Here is a 16777-nt window from a genome sequence, read left to right as displayed (position 1 = left end):
CTAGCTGCTTATTCAGTTTTATATTAATGACTCATACTAATGTGTGACGAACAACCCCAATTGTTTTTTCTCCTACCATTTTCTGGATTACAATAAATTCCTTATATTAGGATAGTATTACTAGTTCAACCACAACTTTTAGAAACATGGCTTAAAATGTTGGTGTTTTATATTGTTACTGTTACTTTTTGCATTTAATAATTATTTTCCATATCTAAGATATATTATAGTGTAAATAACATCTGAATATATAGTTAGTATTTTAATACATGAAACATATTTTGTATAGTGCTATATTTTTCATATATATATATATTTAAGTCTAATAAATATACTATCGATCTGGTCTTCTGCTGCAAGAAAGTTGATTCTGTGTGTATAACTACGCATACAATATTATGGTCTTTAAAGTCATTTCATGTTGCGTGAAAAATATGATGAAAAAGAACAAAGAATTGTAGAAATTAAACTGAAGAGAAATTTAAAATCAACAATAAATTTTATTGAATGATCTTTACAGACATTTGCCAAAAATAAACTGCTAATTAAAGAAGACATTGAATGCTAGTCCTACTGAGACTAGACCCATTGAAGTTAGTAAGTTAATGAATATGATTACCTTAGGTTCATTAATTTCAATGGGTCTATTCTGAGAGGAATTTAGCTGAACACCACCCTAAGCTGGATCTTATTTCAAGGATCCTGATTAAGTAGGACCTGTATGTCAGTCCATACGCGACAAGGTTTAGGAATGCCTCTATTTCTATCTGAGGGCCAAACTGGACATGATGGAGAAGTTTCAAGCCCTCTGTTTAAACTTTTTGTGAATAGTAGCCATGAGAAGTCCGATACAGATTACAATACAATGCAACAAGGGTTAATCCCATGCCATTTCCCCCCAAAGAAAACACCTTTGTTGCTAACCCTGGTAAGAAAACCATACATATGCACAATTTCCATCATCATGTTTAGTTTGGCCTTAACACAATTTCCAGATTTTTCCAGCACAGCCTGATTCAAAGCTGAGACAGTACTCCTGTCTACCCTCTTAGGGCTAAATTACATGTGATGTAGGATATCAGTTTTGGGATTTGTTTGTTTTTAAAACCCAAATGTTAAAACTAGTGCAAAGGGCTCTCTGAATCTGATTGGGGCCCCAATTTAAACTGGGGAAATTGTGGGAGTATTGTTGCTCCAATCAAGTTCAGAGCTTTCTGTACGTGTTTTAAAGATGGAGGGAAGGAGTAGGCAATCCAATCATGATCGATTGTGACATGGTGAAAGCTGTGAAATCTGCAAATCTTTCTTCCTTGAGCTTAAGAAACAACTTTATGGAAAGGGTTTTTTTTAATATAAAAGTGGTGCAATCTTATTTTTATAATGTTACAATTGCTTGATTGCTACTGGCTGGGACTGATGAGAGTTGTAGTCCAAAATATCTGGAGGGCACCAGGTTGGGGAAGGCTGACATGGTATCTTTATCACTGACATATTAGTAAGAGCAGACAAATCAGTCTCTGAACAATGTGAACATACCACTTAATTGGTATGTAAACACACCAGTAGCCACGGTGCGCATGATGAAAACTAAAGCAAGTATGAGAAAAATAATTTCTTCTCATTTAATTGTTGGTCTGCTTCTACATTTTGGATGTGAAAGTGATCTGATTTGTAAGGTGTTCCAAAGTGACAAACATAGGACACTGCCTTATACTGAGTCAGACCATTGGTCCATCCAGCTCAGTATTGCCAACAGCCGGTGATGGGGAACCAGTGGCCTTCCAGATGTTGCTGGATTCTCCATCTCCCATCATCCCTGGCTATGTTGATGGAAGTTGGAGTCCAACAACTTGGAGAGCCACCAGTTTCCCATCCTTGGCCTACACTGACTGGCAGCAGCTCCCTAGGTGGCCACTTATGCATCATCAAAAAACAGAGGACAAAATATCTGCATATGCTAATTGATGTTTATGGATACAAATTTATTGTAATTTAAATAGAAATACAACACATCTTACCATAAAGGAGAAACTGTGACCAGGAGACCTATGTTCCAATTACAGTCCAGTTGCTAATTGTTCATGGATGACTTCAAGGCTCCTGCTCTCCCTTATGGTTCTTTTACTTTAAACTGGATTTAGACAGTCCTTCAAACAGAGTAGGACACATGGCTACTCTATTCCCAGCTCTACCTGCAGATGCCGGGTTCAAACCCTCCTGTGTGAAACATATGCTCTAACACTGAGCTACAGATCTTCCCCTTATTTAATCCGGTTCATTCATTATATAGTTTTCATTCAGTACAGATTCTTGAGCAAAATCTCTCTGTCCAGTGAAAGTCGGCTCCTACAGACTTCATCAATGCTGCAATCCTATACCCCAGGGGTAGCCAACATGATGCCCTCCCAAAAATTTTTTAGACTACAGCTCCCATCAGCCCAAGAAAGCATGGCCAATGAAAGAGGATGATGGGAATTGTAGTTTAAAAAAAAAAAACCAACCCCTAGCGGACACCTCGTTGGCTACCCCTGCTATCCGCACTCACCCAGGAATGAGCGGAATTTACTTCGGAGTAGATCTGCATAGACTTGCACTGTAAATCTCTTTAAAATCTATTTAACAGCAGTAAATGGCCATTTTTTGTCATTCGCTTTTATATGTTCGCCGCCGTGGGGCGTGAAACAAAGACGCCAGGCACATGAAAGGGCTACGTTCTGGCCACGGACGTGGTTCTCTTGCCAAGGGGCGGGACGGTGACAGAAATTGTCGCACAGTTTAGCCCCCTTCCCCCACCCAGGTTGAAGGACAGGCAACCGTTGAATTCTGCGGGAGCCCTCTCGTGGGAGAAGGCGTTAAACGGACAATTCGGGAGCTCGCGCCTTTGCAGACATCTTTCCCGCCTTTTATTTTCCTCCCCACCCCCTCTTTCTTTGAGGCGTTAAACTCGGTTAATCTCTTTCAGACTCAGGTCTTCTCGGTCTCCCATTTCATATCGCTGTCCTTCCACTTCGTTTTCTCAGCCTATGGCAGTCTCGGTCGGGCAAGGTCTTTCTCCAGCAAACTAGCTCCACGTTCTTGTCAAAGGCTGTATCTGAAGGTGAAGTATGAGGGTAATTCTCATGTCTGTGAGCTGTGCTGACTTGGTGTTTCAGAATACACAACATGATACAGCCCGAACTATGATAGTGTCAAAGGATGCAAAAAAGAAAGAAAGAAAGAAAGCCTGCACTATTTGTGTGCAAGTGTGAATGTTAGTAATGTTTGGTGGGAAGTGCAAGATTGGCGTTAACAGAAATGTGTCTGATAGCCACTGTGGTTTAACATGTGAAATTAAAGGAAATGTCGTGTGTGGAAAATCCCTATCTCATCTCACCCTTAAATATAAGCTTGAAATCGATTTTTGCATTTCCTGCAAATGCAATTGAAATATAAAAATTAAAAATGATTAAAATTGGTTCTTCATTAAGATTCACAAATCATGTATTCTCAGGGCTTTGTAAAACATTTGTGACAGAACTCACTGCTACAGAGTACCAGCAACTCTTTTTTGTTGCCCATTTTGTGCTGACACCTGCAGCTCTTTTATCCATATATGAGTATTGGCACCTAATTTTTTGCAAAAAAAAAAAAAAAAAAAATCACTGCATGTTCTTACTGAGAAATCTAGATATCAACAGAAGAGAGACAACAGATGAAGTTGGGGATGGAGACAGTTAAACTGAAAATAGACCATTAGTTAATAGACACATAGGCTTAGTTATAGTATGATGTGGGGACTAGGGGGTTGTCATACAAAAAGGATTTATGGAAAAGGTGAATTTTGAGGGTGGATTTCAAGGAGGCTTGAGGAAGTTTCACAATAAAAATTCAAGGGGGCTTCCAGACTCACTGTTTTCATGTGGGATTCAGTTACATACCAGCAAATTTATGTTGCCCAATTATAGTTGATTAGGAGGTCTTTGCTTCCCCCAAATTATTGGTCTTTTTGTGATAAGGAAAGTGACTGGAAAATGATTTGGAAAATGTGGGATAACACTTGCTTTGATATGTCATCTAATCTCCCTTTAGACAAATCAGAATGAATGCTCATTAAATAGTCAACTTCATCTACTCTCACTGCTAACAGATCAGGATGAATGCTCAATAAATAGTCTGGAAGCACAACGATTTTAAATTCTGAACTGATTTTTTAATTTTGAACGATGGCAAGTTATTATACCTAGATTTAAGACTGGTCTTTGTTCCTATTTCTATTCCTTATTAAAACATTCACAAGTAATGTATTTTAAATGCTTATTGTAATCCAGTGTAATAGAGCTAGATTTTTACACAGAGCTGTTTGTTGTGTTCTATATCAACAATATTCTAATTCAGAATAATGGAACTTGCCAGTTGATACCACTGGTCACAGTAAAAAGCACCTTCATCCAGAGTACATATGTCACATAAGGTGTGTTTTCCAAATACATAAAGTAGATCATTTTTTTCCTCCAGCTCACACAAAAAGTAAAGGTAGTCATGCTGGTCTATAAGAAAGTTTTCAAAATTCATATTAGGGAAATATCTTGATTGATTCAATTAAGATGTCACAAAATAGTGTATAAGCTTTTGAGTTCTCCAGAACAATTAATCAATCAGATGATGAATAAAGCAATGAAAGACTGTCTTACCCCTTATATACCCAGTCGATCACTGCGTTCTGCAGGTGAGGGCCTCCTGCAGATACCCCTCCCTGATAGGTTTCCGCCGAGCCTTGAAGACCTGGCTGTTCAGGCAGGCCTATGGGATCCCTGGGGTGGGTTAGCTTTTAATACTGTTGTTAATCAGAATTGTAGTTAGTCTAATTATTGATTGTGGCTCTCACTGTTTTATATTGTATTTTATTGTATTGATGTACGTCGCCTAGAGTGGCTGTTAATTCGGCCAGATAGGCGACTCATAAATAAAATTATATTTATTTATTATTATCTTATCAGGAGGTCTGTTCCGCACAACATAGGAAATGGACCTTTAGTGTGGCGACACCTACCCTGTGGAATTCCCTCTCATTAAATATTAGGCAGGCATCATCTCTGTTATCCTTTCGGCGCCTTTTGAAGACTTCCCTCTTTCAATAAGACTTTTAAGTTGAGACCTATCCCTGTCTGCATCTGTGTTGGAATTGCTTTTTAATATATTTTTAAAAACAATATTTTTAACCCTTTTTTAAAGATGTTTCAAAAGCTTTTTAAAAAAATGTTTTTAAAGTTGCTTTGTTTTGGTGTATTTTAAGGTCTGTTTTTATGATGTTTTGATGTGTTATTAGCGCTTCTGATTGCCGCCCTGGGCTCCTGCTGGGAGGAAGGGCGGGATATAAATCAAATAATAAATAAATAAATAAATAAAGTGGTGGTGGTGGGGAGTTGGCTGATATTGAAGCGGTGCATGGAGTCTCCATCTGGTCAGTCTTAAAATGGAATGTGGGAAGAGGTAGCAAACATTTAAAAGAGGCTCTTTTAGGTGCCATGCAGCTTTCAGGTTGCATCAAGGACTGCTGGGAAGAAGAAACATACAATGAAGAGTTCTGGAGAACTCCAAAGCTTGCACAGTATTTTGTGACATTTTGGTTGGCCTAATAATGGTATTGCCCTCATATTGATTTTGGAATGATTTTTTCTGCTATTTGCTGTTTAACTTGGGCAATCCAATATTGTCTCAGCCTTCTTGCCTTCTTCCCCATCTGCAATATTGCGGAACTAGTCTATTTGACAGGATTATTGTACTGGGATGATAATTTATATTGTTCTGCAGAACATGGAAAGGTGAAAAACAATGCAACGCCTTGAATACATTTTATCTAGAATACAGCATTGTTAGTTTTATTTTGAGACTTTAATTCTTGTTTCTTTTAGACAGAGAAAATGGAACAGGAGAAATCCTTTAAATTTAAATTGTTCGTACCACCAAGGCTGAGTAATACCCAGATATCTGCAGTCAAACCACAGACAAACACACGAGATGGAGGATTGTTTCAGGTAAATAAAAACTGTTACTTAAAAAAAAAAAAGTAACAACAAAAACGTTTGACAAAAGCTGACCAAATTTTCTAAAATTAGAGTTTTCCCCCATTTGGCCTTACTTAAACATTGATCCCTCAAACTGCATCATCATAAAACTTTCAGTTTTGAAATTACAAAAGGAAAATGCTTTTCATTTGAAAAATAAATGTAGATATTCAACTCAGTCTAGAAATGCTGGGCTAGATGGACAAATAGTCTGATCCTAGTATAATGCACCTTCATGTGTTCCTGTGTTTTTGTATTCCTGTGTTTTTATGCACAGCCAGCACCAGAGGGTGGCCAGGTCGTGCCCTAACTAAGGGCCCCTGCAGCCCAGAGGGGACCCTCCTTAGGGTGGGAGGGTAGCACTCCTGTTCTGTGATCGGCATCAGCTCCTGATCCTGCTGTGGATCGCGGAGAGGGAGCTCCCAGGTACCTCCGCTCTGATACAGTCATTGCGGGCCACGCATGCCCCACCTATCTCTATTGCTGCTGTAAATAATGTGTGTGCTGCATGCATGCCTACCATCAACCAAGTTGGCAGTGGAGGCTCCCCAAGGGGCTGATGCCCCTGCTGCCATTTTGGCTGATGGTAGGCATGCGCATGCAGAGCACACGTCATTTACAAGAGCAATAGAGGTAAGTGGGACGTGCGGGCAGGTTTATTAGCCCTGCACGGCCTGTATGGAGGAGTTGTGCTCTGGCGCTGCAGGCCTGGAACAGGCTGGTGTCCAAGGGCCCAGGCATGCCTGGCGCTGGCTTTGTTTTTATATAAACTTGATCCCAGTGTATTCCACTGCTGCATTAATAGTGTCTACATTTGTTTCATTGGAAGAGACCTTGTATGTTTCCCTTTGTATGTACAGTGCTGCTGCTTCTATAGAAATCTATGGTGAAGTTGAGGATTCGGGCTCCTGCTGGGATGTGGGGCAGGATATAAATCAAATAGTAAATAAAATAAATAAATAAATAAAGGAGTTCTGAGTGTTCAGTGGAATGTCTGTGTTTGCTTGAAATTGTTACAGAAGTGGGCTGCAAGGTATATATGAGCAGTGGGCCTTCTGTTTTTCTTTTTATGAAGCAGCCTCTTGGACTGTATTGTAAGCTTTTTTTCTAATTTAGCAATTCAAAAACAATTTGTGACACAGTGTTGTGGTAAAGGGTCCAGTGTTTGGAAATAAAGATCTTGTTGCATGGATGCAGATTTGTAGTCATGGAAAATGGTAAAGAATAAGGAGCACTGCAGAAGGTTGTATCACAAAACAACACTAATCACCTGTTTGTGACCAGGAAAGAGGGTGCCTATCCAAATCTTGAATTTTCTTCCTGAGTACTTGATATGGAATCAGTTTATTTATTTGTTAAGGTAATTTGTTGTTTTTGCCCTTCTGTAAAACATTTCACAGCCGAAGCTATTGAAAAGGAGTACAATAAGATAAAATGAGGGAAAATACAAGAGATATAGATTCTAAAATCAATAAAAGCATTGGTACAATTATATAATTAATATTCCATAAACTGACTGAGTCACACTTCAAGGAAAGCTTTTTTAAACAAAAATGGCTCAGTAGCCGCCTAAACATCAGAACGCTAGGCAGCACTAGGTCTAATTTCAGCTGGTAGCTGATTCCAGAGGGCTGGGGCTGTAACACTAAAAGCCTGGCTTCTAGTACAGAGTGCACCTTTGGGGCATGCAATACCCTCAGCAGTATCCCATCTGAGCAGTTGCCAGGCAGGGATAGGGTGAGGGGCTCTCTTAAGTAACCACATTCCCAGTTCTTTAAGGATACTCAGGATACCTTACAAGGAATTAAAATAAAAAACCCATACAAATAAAACAAACAATTTATAAACTGTTAAGGACTAAACTATACTCATGTTAATTGCTTTATGGGAATTAACATGGATCTTTTAAAATGCATTTTGCAATAACTAAATTAGACTTCCTCAACCCTATGCATACTAACCTGAGAGGTGCAGAGCAACTCAAACCCCCAATCCAGTGTGTTTGAAGGAGTTTGGCTTGGGTGGAGGTGTTCTGCCTGGATCCACCAGTGGGGGAGCAGTTATTTTGGGGACAAATAAAAAAAGACAAATTTTATACCACTTTCTATGACTTTATCGAATACATAGCAAAATCTGAAGATCCCAACAGAATACCAAGACGCTATGCGCTTATATGGAACCAGTGAGCCAACAGTTTTGTCTCTCCAGAGCCTGGGCATTCTTTTTCTGATTGATACAAAAGAGTTAAGACTTTTGGACATTTCTGTGAAGCAACATGCATTTAAAAGACATTTGCACAATTGTATTTGATTTCTGGTTGTTATTATTAAGGTTTGTGGTTATGTGCCTTCAAGTTGATTATGACTTATGGCGACCCTATGAATCAGTAACCTCCAATAGCATCTATTATTAACCACCCTGTTCAGGTCTTGTAAGTTCAGGTCTGTGGCTTCCTTTATGGAATCAATCCATCTCTTGTTTGGTCTTCCTCTTTTTCTACTCCCTTCTGTTTTCCCCAGCATTATTGTCTTTTCTAGTGAATCATGTCTTCTCATGTGTCCAAAGTGTGATAGTCTCAGTTTCATAATTTTAACTTCTAATGATAGTTGTGGTTGCATTTATTCTAACACCCAATTATTAGTATTTTTTGCGGTCCGTGGTATCTGCAAAGCTCTCCTCCAGCACCACATTACAAATGAGTTGATTCTACTCTTACCCACTTTTTTCATTGTCCAACTTTCACATCCATACATAGAGATTGGGAATACCATGGTCTGAATGATCCTGACTTTAGTGTTCAGTGATACATCTTTGCATTTGAGGACCTTTTCTAGTTCTCTCATAGCTGCCCTCCCCAGTCCTAGCCTGATTTCTTGACTGTTGTCTCCATTTTGGTTAATGACTGTGCCAAGGTATTGGAATCCTTGACAAGTTCAATGTCCTCATTGTCAACTTTAAAGTTACATAAATCTTGTGTTGTCATTTCTTTAGTCTTCTTGACATTCAGCTGTAGTCCCACTTTTGTGCTTTCCTCTTGAACTTTCATCAGCATTCGTTTCAAATCATTATTGGTTTCTGCTAGTAGTATGGTATCGTCAGCATATCTTAAATTATTGATATTTCTCCCTCCAATTTTCACACCTTCTTCATCTTGGTCCAATCCTGCTTTCCTTATGATATGTTCTGCATATAGATTAAACCAATAGGGTGATAAAATACACCCCTATCTCACACCCTTTCTGATGGGGAACCGATCGGTTTCTCCATATTCTGTCCTTACAGTAGCCTCTTGTCCAGAGTATAGGTTGCACATCAGGACAATCAGATGCTGTGGCACCCCCATTTCTTTTAAAACATTCCATAGTTTTTCATGATCTACACAATCTTTGCTGTAATCTAAGCACAGGGTGATTATCTTCTGAAATTCCTTGGTCTGTTCCATTATCCAACGTATGTTTGCGAAATGATCTCTGGTACCTCTTCCTTTTCTAAATCCAACATTGTAGAATGTTGAGCATTACTTTACTTGCATGGGACATTAAGGCAATAGTTCGATAATTACTGCATTCCCTGGGATCCCCTTTCTTTGCAATTGGGATGTATATTCACTAATAGGCAAAAAACCTTGCAGTTTAAGAACGTACCTATAGCCCACATATATTTCTATCAAAATTTAAAAAGCAGGCAAATTGGGTAGCTATAGTGAATGCAGCAGGGGAGCAGGAGACCTGACCTCCTCTCTAAGATATTGTATTGCCCTACAAATTTGTCAAAATGCAAACACCATTTGGGTTGGTCTTTCACAGTCCAATACACTTCTTGTGCAGCTTGGAAGAATAGATAGCTATTGCAATAGATCTCTTTATCCTTACATACTAGTCCCTGTATTATTGCATTTATAGTTCTAACCATGTTTCTATCTCCTTTTGCTTTTGTGCCGCTTCTCTCTTTAACCATTTTCAGAGTTTCGTCAGTCATCCATTGAGGTCTTTCTCTCTTTTTAAGTAGAGGTATTGTCTTTTTGCATTGTTCCCTGATAATGTCTCTGACTTCACTCCATAGTTCTTCTGGTTCTCTATCAACTAAGTTTAAAGCCTTAAATCTGTTCCTGTCCCGTCCAGAGCCGAAAGAATGAGGCTGGAGTGTGTGTGCAAGTAAATCTCATTTTATTAGAGTAATGGATACATCAAAGGCATTGCGCTTCATAGGAAACCCTACGCTAACTCACTAGAGTCCCTAACTATACTCTAGACATGCTCTGCAGCGTGTGAAGGAAGTTGACTCAACGACCCCCCACTGGGAGCGGCAGGCTTATATAGGAAATGTTTTCAAACATAATCTCTGACTCCTTCGTAATTCCTGTCTTTGCCCTGTCCGTTTCTCGTGGCGACGGGAACGAGGAGACGGGACGCGCATCCAACAGCTCATCTGAAGACACCTGCTCCCGAGCAACAGGCTTGAGGTCAGGGTGCGGTGCCACACTGGAATCCTCCTGGGAACTGCTTGGTAAAGGAGGAGCTGGCATTGACTCTGAAGCTTCCCCCCACAAGTCCTCTGCATCAACTGGGGGCGGTGCGCTCGGCTCCTCGGAAAGGGCATTTCTCGTGGTAACTGGCTGGAGAGCAGGCTGCCCCCCTCCCGCACGATCCTGCTCAGACACAACAATCCCCAACTCTGCTTCTTCTGGCTGCGGAGGTGCCTGAAACTCATGCCTCCCCTCTTCCTGTCCCTTCTGAGTTGGCTGCAGCGCAACAGTTCCTTATTTGATCTTTATATTCTTCTGGGATGTTATTTAAATTGTATTTTGGCATTATGATTGCTTTGTTGTCCTTTAGCTTTACTCTGATTTTTTATATTACTACTTCATGAACTGTATCGTAGTCTGCTCCTGGTCTTCTCCATCTTCTGCTACCAGTTATATATTCAGTGTGATTCCTATATTGGCCATTTGGTGATGTCCAAGTGTACAGATGTCTTTTGGGTTGCTCAAAAAATGTGTTTGCAAACAAAACTTCATAGAATTATTGGCTTCATACAATTCAATAAGTCTTTCTTCTGCTCTACTTCTATCTCCTAAGCCCAGTTTCCCCACAATTTCTAATTTTTCTCTGTTCCCTGCTTTTGCATTCCAGTCCCCCATGATTATCAGCACTTCTTGTTTTGGTGTGTGATCAATTTCCTCTTGTACTTCTGCGTAAAATCTCTCCAATTTTTCCTCTTCTGTGTTTGCCATTGGAGCATAGACTTGGATGATGGTTATATTAATATGTTTCCTATTTAATCTCATTGATATCACTCGCTCAGACCTTGCATTATAGTTCCTAATTGCTTTTGCTACATCATTTCTGACTATTAAAGCAACCCCGTTTCTTAATTTCTCATTTCCTGCATAAAATATTTTGTAGTTGCCCAATAGAAAATGTCCCATTCCTGCCCATTTTAACTCACGCCAAGTATTGTAATGTTGATATGTTCCATTTCTTGCTTCACAATTTCTAACTTTCCCTGGTTCATGCTTCTCACATGTTCCTTTTTTTTTATAATAATTTTTATTATTCAAATTTTTATAAAACAAATACAACAAAAACAATACAACAAAAATAAAAAAAGAACTTGACTTCCGATTTGTTACAGATCAGCTATATGTATATAATATATATCAAACCTGTCCCCTAAAACATACGAAATTCACTTTTTTCCATAGTCTATCTTGATTAATCGTCAAATCCCATTATCATCATTTCATTTTTTTCTTTCAACAAAAAGTCCAAAAGAGGCTTCCATTCCTTAAGAAATGTATCTGTTGTTTTTTCTCTAAGAAGGCATGTCAATTTGTCCATCTCAACTAAGTCCATTAATTTCAATAGCCATTCTTCCATTGGTATCGATTCCATTTTCCACTTTTGTGCATATAATAATCTTGCTGCCGTGATCATATATAATATTATTCTTCCATATTTCTTTTCCTTTTGTTTATCCATAAAACCCAATAAAAAAAATTCTGGCTTTGACTGAATATTTATCTTTAAGATTTTTTGCATCATCCTACCTATCTGTGCCCAAAATAATTTTGCCTGTTTACACGACCACCACATATGATAAAAAGATCCTTCTTGTTGTTTACATTTCCAGCATACATTAGAAACATTACTATACATTTTTGACAACTTTTCTGGAGTCATATACCAAGGATACATCATTTTATAAAATTTTTCTTTAAGATTATAGCATAATGTAAATTTCAAAACTTTTTTCCACATATTTTCCCATTGATCCATTTGTAAATTATAACCAAAATTTTTTGCCCACTTAACCATACACTCTTTTACTTGTTCTTCTTCCATGTCCATTTTCAATAAAAATTTATACATTTTTGCAATTATACATTCATCATTTGTACACAAACCTATTTCAAAATCAGATTTATTTATTTCAAACCCATACATTTTCTTGTCCATTTTGTATCTTTCTAACAATTGTAAATAGGCAAACCATTGTGAACTATATCCTTCCTTTATTAGTTGTTCTCTCTCTTTCATTATATATTCTCCATGCACATTTTCTAATAGTTCTTGGTAAGTTAACCATTTCTCTTTTCCAGCCATTTCTCTTCTATAAAACGCTTCTTGACTTGAAACACATAGTGGTATTTTCGAAAAAAAACCTTGTTTTGTATTTATTCCATATTTTCAACAAAGGACGTCTTATAAAATGATTATTAAAATCCACATTAACTTTTACTTTATCATACCATAGATATCCATGCCATCCCCACTTCAGGTTGTGACCCTCCAAATCCAATAATCTTTTATTCCTCAATACAATCCATTCCTTTATCCAGACTAAGCAACAAGCAGCAAAATAAAGTCTCAAATTTGGTAATCCCAGCCCTCCTCTTTCTTTGGCGTCTTGTAATAATTTAAATTTAACTCTTGGTTTTTTCCCCTGCCAAACAAATTTAGAAATATCTTTTTGCCATTGTTTAAAAGGTAAATCAGAGGATATGACAAGTATTGTTTGAAATACAAACATCATTCTCGGCAATACATTCATTTTTATTACAGATATTCTACCCATTAATGACAACTGTAATTTATCCCATTTTAACAAATCTTTCTTAATCTCTGTCCATAATTTTTCATAATTATTATGAAACAACTTTGAATTTTTATTTGTCATAATGATACCTAAATATTTCACCTTTTCTTCTATTTTAAAATCTATCTTCTCCATTAACTCTTTTTGATCTTTTAAAGATAAATTTTTCACCAACATCTTCATTTTTTGGTTATTGATCTTAAATCCTGCTAATGGTCCAAATTCTTCTAGTTTATCCATCAATACTTTGATTCCTTCCAAGGGATTTTCTAATACAATTATCAAGTCGTCAGCAAATGCTCTCAATTTATATTCCTCTTTTTTTATCTTTATTCCCGAAATCCTTTTGTCTTGCCTTATGTCTCTAAGCAGCACTTCTAGAACCAGAATAAATAAAAGAGGGGACAATGGACATCCCTGTCTTGTACCCTTTTGTATTTCACATGAGTCCGTTAAATCCCCATTGACAATTATCTGTGCCTTCTGTGATGTATAAATCGATCTGATCCATTTTATAAAATTATCTCCAAAGTCCATTTGCTCTAGAACCTTAAACATAAATTTCCAATTCAAATTATCAAATGCTTTCTCAGCATCTAAGAAAATCAAAGCTGCTTGTATGTCATTTCGTTGTTCTAGATATTCCAACACATTCAAAACATTCCTGACGTTATCACGTAATTGTCTTTTAGGTAAAAACCCCGCTTGATCTTCCTGAATAAATTGTTGCAATATTATTTTCATTCTTTCAGCCAAAATCATTGTAAAAATTTTATAGTCATTATTCAATAAAGATATTGGCCGATAATTTTTTGTTTTGGTTAGATCCTGCTCCTCTTTAGGTATTAATGTTATATTGGCATTTTTCCAACTATCCGGTATCTTCCCCTCTTGTAAAATAGAATTCATTGTATACTGTAAAGGTAATAAAAGTTCCTCCTCCAAGCATTTGTAATACATTGCTGATAGTCCATCCGGTCCTGGCGCCTTTCCTAATTTAATTTTACTTAATAGCCTCAGATATTTCTCTTGACGTAATAGGACCATTAATAGCTTGTCTCTGAAAATCTGTAATTTTAGGCAAATTCTGTTTAGATATATACTCTTCTATTTTTTCTGAGGGAATTTCCTGACACTTGTACAAAGTTGAATTATATTGATGGAAAACTCTTTGGATTTTTACATTGTCTGTCAACATCTCATTTCCTTCTTGTATCTTTAAAATAAGATTTTTTTGTCGTTCTTTTCTTAATTTATATGCTAGCAATTTCCCCGGTTTATTTGCAAATTCAAAAGTCCTTTGTTTAGCAAAGTTTAATTTCCTTTCAATTTCTCTAACTGTCAACATTGACACTTGTTTCTGTAACATTTTAATTTGATTTACAGTAGAAGCTTTAGTTGGATTCTTTTTCAATTCTTCCTCTTTTTGTTTTATTTCTTCCAAGATCAATTGCATTTTCTGTTGTTTCTTCTTTTTTAATTCAGAGTTACATTTAATAAAATATCCCCTCATAAATGCTTTACTTGTATCCCAAACAATATTTTCATCTGTTCCTTTATGTAAATTGTGTTCAAAAAACTCTTTTAATTTCTTCTTACATTCCTGCACTATTTTATCATTCTGTAATAAAGATTCATTTAGTCTCCATCTAAATCCAAGATTTTTTTTTTTAAAAGTCAATATCACTGGATTGTGATCCGAAAAAGTTTTTGGTAATACATCCATCTTGGAAGTTTAGACATCCAAATCATATCAATCCTCGAAAATGTTTTATGTCTTTCTGAAAAGTAAGTAAATTCCTTTGCATTGTCATTTATATATCTCCAAGCATCCACCAATTCTAAATTTTCCATCAATTCGAAGCAGATCTTCGGCAATTCGCCCTGTGTCTCTTTAATATTTTTCTCAGAAAGTCTATCCATTTTTGGTGAAATTACCCCATTCCAATCACCCATGACACACCAATGATCATATGCAAACTCTGATAATTTTTCCATAAGTCCTGTATAAAACCTTGTTTTATCTTCATTGGGAGCATAAATGCCCACTATCAAGATTTTTGTACCCTGTATGGTGATTTCAACTCCCACAAATCTGCCACTATCATCCAATAATATCAATTTAGGAGACAATTGTGAGTTAATATAAAGAACCACACCATTTTTTTTTTTGGATCCTGCCGAAATAAATTCTTCACCCAAATTTTTACAGATTAAATATTTAGAGTCTTTCTTCTTAATGTGAGTTTCTTGTAAACAAATTATATCCAATTTTAATTTTTTCAAATAATGAAATACTTTCCTTCTCTGCTGCGACGAATTAGCTCCATTTATATTCCAAGTTAGATATTTGTAATCCATTTTTAAGCATGTATTTTAGAAAAATCCGTACCTGTTGCTCTCTTTGATTCATCATCATCCTTTTCTTCCTCTACCTGTTTCTGTTGACTTTGTTTCCCAGGAATTATGTCCATGTCTTTGAGTTTATCTTCTTCCATGTCTTTTGAAGCTTTTCTCAAGAAATCCCTTGCTTTTTGAACAGTATTTAATCAATACTTCTGTTGTCTAAATGTAAAAATCACTCCCTCTGGAACATCCCATCTAAATTGAATTTTACATTAAGTTTTTCTGTGAAGAAAGCGTATTTTCTCTTACGTAGAAGTCTAATAGGAATTTCCTTCATCACCTGTATTTCTTTACCGTCAATTTTGAAGACATTGTTAAAATGATGTTGCAAAACCATATCTCTGGTCCTCTTTTTTAGAAAATAAACAAGCACATCTCGGGATTTTTTTCATTGTTGCATATCTGGAATTAATTCTATAAACTTTATCTATTTCAAATTCCATCCGATCTTTGTTCCAATCCAAGGATTTTACCAAGGCATTAACAATTTTCTCTCTGATATCTTCACCTGTTTCCTCAGGAATTGCACGGAATCTCAAGCAATATTCTTTATCTCTAAGTTCCATAACAGCAATATAGTCCAAATTTTTTTCCAATTCCACATTTGTAGTATCTATTCTATTCTCTAAGGTTTGCACCTTATCTTTAACATTTTTTAAATCCTGTGTTAATTGCCCAATGTTATTTTTAATCTCACCCACTTCTGTTTTGATATGATCTTGTAAATCTTTAAAATCCTTTTTCATATTGCGAAATTCATCTTTAAATTGTTGTCTGTCCTGTTTCATCTCTTGTTTCATCTCTTGTTTAAAATCATTAAACCCCTCCATAATTTTCTGGAACATGTCTATCCCTTCCTGTGTATCAGTTGAACCTCTTCGCTCTAAAACTTTGGCTGCTTTCCTGGCTGTCATTCTTGGAAAAAAAAAAAAAACTTTTCTATTATTGGCCAATGTTCCCAAACTTAGTGGCAAACTGTTTCTTTTTTTCTCCCAGCAACAAAAGAGTTAATATTCCAGGCCTGTTAATATGATCTTAACCAACACGGTTCTTATCTCCAGCACATTCAGGAATGTAAAACAAATCCAATTCTCAGCATCCAGCAGTTAGGAACATACACGAACAGCAGATTCGTTCAAAAAAAAAAAATCCAAAATAAAAAGGAATAAAAAAATAGTCTCAGATATTCCTTCAAATAATCAAATCATCTTATCTAATAAGTTGCCTCT

General features: G+C 36.7%; 1 protein-coding gene across 1 annotated transcript in view; it reads left to right on the top strand.

Moving 5' to 3' along the window:
- Window positions 1-3030: 3030 nt before the first annotated feature.
- SYCP1 (synaptonemal complex protein 1) overlaps window positions 3031-16777 on the top strand; it is a 105795-nt gene continuing 92048 nt past the window's right edge. Inside the window, exons 1-2 of the mRNA XM_061630603.1 lie at window positions 3031-3097; window positions 5892-6014. Of these exons, the coding sequence (XP_061486587.1) occupies window positions 5901-6014 (114 nt within the window). The 5' untranslated portion in view covers window positions 3031-3097; window positions 5892-5900. The remainder of the gene's footprint in view (window positions 3098-5891; window positions 6015-16777) is intronic.

Source organism: Rhineura floridana, chromosome 6 (genome assembly GCF_030035675.1).
Source record: "Rhineura floridana isolate rRhiFlo1 chromosome 6, rRhiFlo1.hap2, whole genome shotgun sequence".
NCBI classification, from domain to species: Eukaryota; Metazoa; Chordata; class Lepidosauria; order Squamata; family Rhineuridae; genus Rhineura; species Rhineura floridana.
This window is presented reverse-complemented; position numbering and strand designations above follow the sequence as displayed.